Below are 5,615 nucleotides of genomic sequence, written 5' to 3'. Positions count from 1 at the left end.
TAATATTTATATGTCTACCAGTGTACGTAAAGCAGACCAGAACGAGCGGCCTAGTCTTCGGTAGGTAAAAAACAAGTCAAGGGGGAAGTACCATCGTTACCTACCTATCCTAATGAGGAAATTTCAAAGATTTTGAATCTATAAAAGAAAGCCAATGCTGTGCAGATTACCCAAGCCCTGCCCTTTAAAACGTTAATATTTTGCTATTCAGTGCTAGTGTGGGTACTTATGGAGTTTCCAGATGTTTACGACTGGATATGCCGTCCATGTCAATGGAAGGAAGGCATGGTTGAACCGCTTGAGCTTACTGTTTTTGCTGATAGTAAATATTCAGTATTGCTACGCGCCAAGCCTTCCGATGGAAAGATGTCTCTCAGTTTCTATTTCTTGGAGGGTGTTACTTCTATAGGGAAATATGAGATTGGAAGATATGATATTGGGAATTGTAGTGAAGAATCAATGCAAAACAATTTGCTTCCAGTGCTGTTATGGCTCTTTATCGATCCATTCATACTTCGTTCCTCACAAGTTATCTGTGAAGCCGCCTTCTCGGCATACTTGGACATGTTCCGGGAAATGAAGTTAGAGGGAGGCATAATTGAACCCACAAAGTTCGGGCTCGTATTTAACTCTCTAATCTCTGCTGGGTGTACCTTTTTTACAAATGACATGGGAGATGAACTTGTGTTCGAAATTCTGGCACAAACACAACAAAATACTCTGATACTCATGGACCTGGGGGGAACACATCGTTTCATGGGTATTTTGGGTTCCACCTTATTTTTGTTTAGCTATCTATCCTCCAACTTCGGTCTTTCATTGACGCGAAGGATTTTGAAGAGGAACTCAAGCATTCAGGAATCGTATATGCAATTGATTTTTGAGAGGGTGTCGAGAATTTCATACAACTCAAGCAATGAAAGATCGTGGATGATAATGTCCTATTGTCCACTCTCTTCCTTGAAGCCGACAGCAAGGTATTCGGGCTTCAGGGAAAAAGCACATCTACAATGGGCCGACGTAGAACGAGAAAGTATTCTTTGGGGTTTGAATAATAACCAGCTGCAATGCGTTCTTCAGTTCGAACCCAAAGTCAAGTTGTGTCCTGATTGCATTGAAGTTTCCTTGCATATGGATAATGTCAGGTGCGACGTCTATTCTTTGGACATGATTTCAGATAATAAGAGCATACGTCGTTTACCAAATGAACGACACTTTCCGGCTAAGATCTGTTTGATAATTGGCCCTGAGAATGGCTCTGCCGTCCAATCTGTTTCTCTGTCTGCGTCATCGCCTAACCCCACCACAGACATTTTAACCGGTAGCACCAGCGGGGCAACAATCCAAAGTGATAGGACGACGGGTTTCAATGTATCCCGTTCAACTACATACACAGAGAGGATTAGCAGATGGGACTCAAATCACTCGGTCGTCAACAATACCGAGGCAAAGATAGAGTGGATTCGGTATGATCCCATCACCAAAAGCCCAGTTTTTGATAGTGAACCTCCAAAAATATCAACTTGGACCAGAAAAGATTTGAGGTCCATTTACAAATCTTCCACTCACCGAGGAACAGTGGTCTTTACCAGGGACGATTATCCAAAGCCCATAACATGGCGGCTCTACAGGAATTTGGAGGGACAAACCTTGAAATGGAAGGTACAAGCTTTCATCTGGTTAACCTATTGGCCAAATACAGAGGGCATTCGCTATTCCGAGACTAGATGCCATGATTTTCGTCAACTAGTTGATCTTACATTGCAAGAGTCTTCTTCATCCACATCCAATTGAATTTTCAGAGTGGTGGTTAAATGTGTTGCCATCTTAATTTCTCTGCATCGCATGAAATCTTCTTCAGTTTTTCTGTAGGATCTTAAAAATAAAATGAAGTTGAATTCTAGTTTGTGGGCCTATCAATAAAAGCTCTTAAAAACTAGAATGAAGTTGTTATTTGTAGTTGTGTATGTGTGTTCTTTTATTTTTATCTCCTCCTCTACTTGTTCAAGACCTCTATACATAGAGGCAATTTGTAATATTTTCTTTATCTCTATCGTTTGATCAACTGATCTTTGACCTTGTGATCAAGAAGTTATTGTATTCAGTTTTGAATGAATAAAAAGTTATATTTGCTTTTGAGCAAATTTCTTTATTCTTATTTTTCTTCAAAACAATGTTTGAGAAATTGTTTCAGTTAAATTGCTGAAGCTGCAAAAAGATCCAAAGAGGTCCAACCAGTAAGAAGGAAGGTTGATAAGATTAGAAGATCATTGTTTTCAAGATGAAGCTTTATTGTCATGGTTGATAAGATTAAAAGATCATTGTTTTCAAGATGAAGCTTTATTGTCATGTTTGAATTTACGGAAAGATCACAGATCACACAAAGATGATTTACATGTTGAAGATGATTGTGTTGGAACCTGCACAAAATATTACAAAATTGTAATTACCAGTCTTCAAAAACCTATACTTTAGGTCAATATTGGTCAAAAACTCATGGTTGTTGATCGCCATATGATACTCTCCTTGTGTTTCAAAATAATAATCAAGTTGTTGATTAAGGTTTTTTATTTTTCCTTTTACTTTGATCTCTCACGACCCCTTCACCCTTCCTATGTCTTAGCGAAGGATCTTGTTCTGAATTTCGATCTATACATGTACAATAAATCTTGTTAGGTTGCGACCCATTGGGAAGATTGAATCTCATTAAGGAAAGATTTTGCAAGTCCCTTCGACATATCCACAAGCGGTGGGGTATTGAGATTAAATCCATATCGAAGAGATATGTATATCGGGAAGAGATTCTATAGGTCTCTTCTACCAGTCAATGATCATTAAAATCAATGGAGGAATATCACATCGAAGAGAGTTTGCGAATTTGAGGTGACTATCATTATGTTTCTTCGATCAATGGTTGACTCGAGACGAGAACAAAGTTGGACCGAAAAGGTTTCGAGGTGACAATGTGATATCGAGGAGTTTATTTTAGGGTCTCTTTGATCAATTTTGGGTAAACATAAAGCCATGGTCCAGTTTCATCAATGTGACTTAGACACATCGAAGAAATATTTCACAAGTCTCCTTGATCTCTTAACGATGTGCAGTGAAGAGGCATGGGAATGAATGACACAGCCACGATAGTAGGGTCTTCAAAGAGAACAGTCTAGACCATGCAACTAGATCAACAAAATAGAGAGAATGTTGGATCGGTCCTTGATTATATTATGAATTCAAGTACAACTAGTCGACAACATCCGGGCTACAAACAGGCCAACGGGCCTGATATCAGAACATACAATCCAGAACCCTAAGAGATGTTCAAAATTAGATCTATATCTATATGATCATCATCTACTATCTCTAACTACTCATCTAGGATCTAATACATCAATATATAGCATCTGGAACATATCTGAGTCAGCCAAAGAAAATTTAACATGCAAAGAGGTTGGCCCTAAGCATGAAGAAAATCCTCCAAAGAAAAAGCAAAAATGAAATGCGGACCAAAAGGAGGGTTGACCAAGCATACGGGAACATCGTATAAGGTGCCAATCGGTTCTGCAAGTCAAGGAGATGCTCTGCAAGGTAAGGAAACACCATCTAGCAATTAAGGGTCAAATTGGTCCTGAAACTGAGAATTGTGAGAGATTCCGAAAGCGAAATCCTGCAGGAAAGGGATCCAAACAAGCTAAGATCCATTTTACATCCTTCTTTAGAAAAGACTACTTTCATGCCCAAATTAATAAGTTTGCAAGGAAAATAATTTTTATTTTAGTCCAAGGATATGTAGCACACCACTACTACTTTTTACTCTACCATCAGGAAATCCAATTCTAAATTTACCATGACAAACACTATTTAAATGAGAATCATCATGCAAGTACACCCTACCTCCATTAAATTCATCATATTAAAAAAACCAATCTCAATTGGAAGTCATAAGAAAAGATGTAGCCAAGACAATCAACCATGCATCATTACCTACATGAGTAACCAAATTTGTAATGAATGCATTGCCATCTTCCTTCTCAGACTTAAAATCAAAATCAAAATTCTTCTTTTCTTCTTTGCAATCCTTATAGAAGTGTCTGTATTTACTCTATTTTTAGTAGATGACTTTGGACTTTTGAGGAGATTTAGATCTCCCTATAGACTTGGACTCATCATGCTTCTCATTCTTCTTCCCTTTCTCCTTAGGTCTTCCACGAACAATTGGAGATTCCTTTGAATTGATGGATACCTTCCTTTTCATATGTTCACCAAGAAAGGCACACACTATATCTTCAAACTTTGAAATAATAGAAGTAGTATTGACAACCATAACAAAAGAATCTCATGAACCAAACCAAGTAAGAAACAAAGCAAGATCTGACATTTCTCTTCATCCATCTTGACATGAAAAAATGTCAATTGAGCCACCAACATATTGAATGCTTCCAGCTAGCCTATAATTTGCCCACCCTCTTACATTCTTAAGAAATACATTTTATTTCTCAACAAAGTCTGATTTAATAAATATTTGGCTTGATACATCTCAACAAGTTGTTCCATAGGTTCTTAGTAGAGGTCTCTTCATGGACATTGATTAGAATAGCAACAACAACCAAGCACAATTGGATTTGACCCTTGTCTTTACAATTTATAACATCATACTAAGAAACTGAAGGATGATTTGTATGTCTTGAGACATTCACAACAACAACATCTCATGAATATTGATTTATTAGCATATCCTCCATCTTCATCTTCCACATCTTGAAATTACTTCTAGAAAATTTCTCCACCTCTGATGAACTTGTCATCTACAAATTCTTATAGAAAGATCAAAAAGTATCTTCTACACAAGCTCTCGCTTGAATCTAGATTAGTTCAAAATACCCAACAACCCACAATTGAAACCAAAGGCAATCAAAATTTGATACCATTTAGAAAGAAGTTAAGTAGTGGAACAACTTCCTACACTAACCTTGAGAGGAGGGTAATGTACAAACTTCTACAAATGTTTACAACAGTTATAAAATATTAACAAAAGTAAACATAAATAACACGCTTACCACAACACAGTGATTTAAATGGGAAATACCATTTGGGAGAAAAACCCCACACTCCAAAAGTCGCCCAATATATTATTAAAATATCAACAAAAAATTATATATACTTGTAGAGAAAAAATTTCATAGAAGTGTCACTAACAGAGATGCAGAGGCATATCAATAGTTATAAGACTCTCACACACAACTTCCATCTCACGAACTTAATATATAAGATATGCAATACATTGAACTATCAAATGATATTACAAAACCATGGGCTAAAACCCCCAAGAATGGTGTCCATCTTACCTCCAATACAAGATGACCTATGATGTGTCAATACACACACCAACATGTGTAACTCTCTTTTAGAACTCATTTATCTATCTAGCATGTTTTTTATATTTCCTATTTCAAGAGACCCAATTTTTGGAATCCATAACTTTTCAATTGAGTGTCTAATTGATGATCTGTTTAAAGCACTAGAAATATCACAATATTCTCTATCAAGCTATAACATGCTACACTAATTATGGACACTTTTAATTAATTTTGGAGCCTCTAACGCCCTCATTATTAACT

At 36.8% G+C, this 5,615-nt stretch overlaps 1 protein-coding gene across 1 annotated transcript; it reads left to right on the top strand.

The window, feature by feature from the left end:
• The first annotated feature begins 228 nt into the window (after window positions 1-228).
• On the top strand, window positions 229-1,869 carry LOC131859838 (uncharacterized). The gene has a single exon (XM_059214001.1). The coding sequence runs from the start codon at window positions 229-231 to the stop codon at window positions 1,792-1,794; it is 1,566 nt and encodes a 521-aa protein (XP_059069984.1). The 3' UTR covers window positions 1,795-1,869.
• The last annotated feature ends 3,746 nt before the right edge of the window (window positions 1,870-5,615 follow it).

The sequence above is a fragment of the Cryptomeria japonica genome, chromosome 11, assembly GCF_030272615.1.
Source record: "Cryptomeria japonica chromosome 11, Sugi_1.0, whole genome shotgun sequence".
Taxonomy (NCBI): Eukaryota; Viridiplantae; Streptophyta; class Pinopsida; order Cupressales; family Cupressaceae; genus Cryptomeria; species Cryptomeria japonica.
This window is presented reverse-complemented; position numbering and strand designations above follow the sequence as displayed.

Excerpts from the sequence above, each read along its gene's own strand:
- LOC131859838 (XM_059214001.1), top strand. The coding sequence starts at position 229 with ATGGAGTTTCCAGATGTTTACGACTGGATATGCCGTCCATGTCAATGG.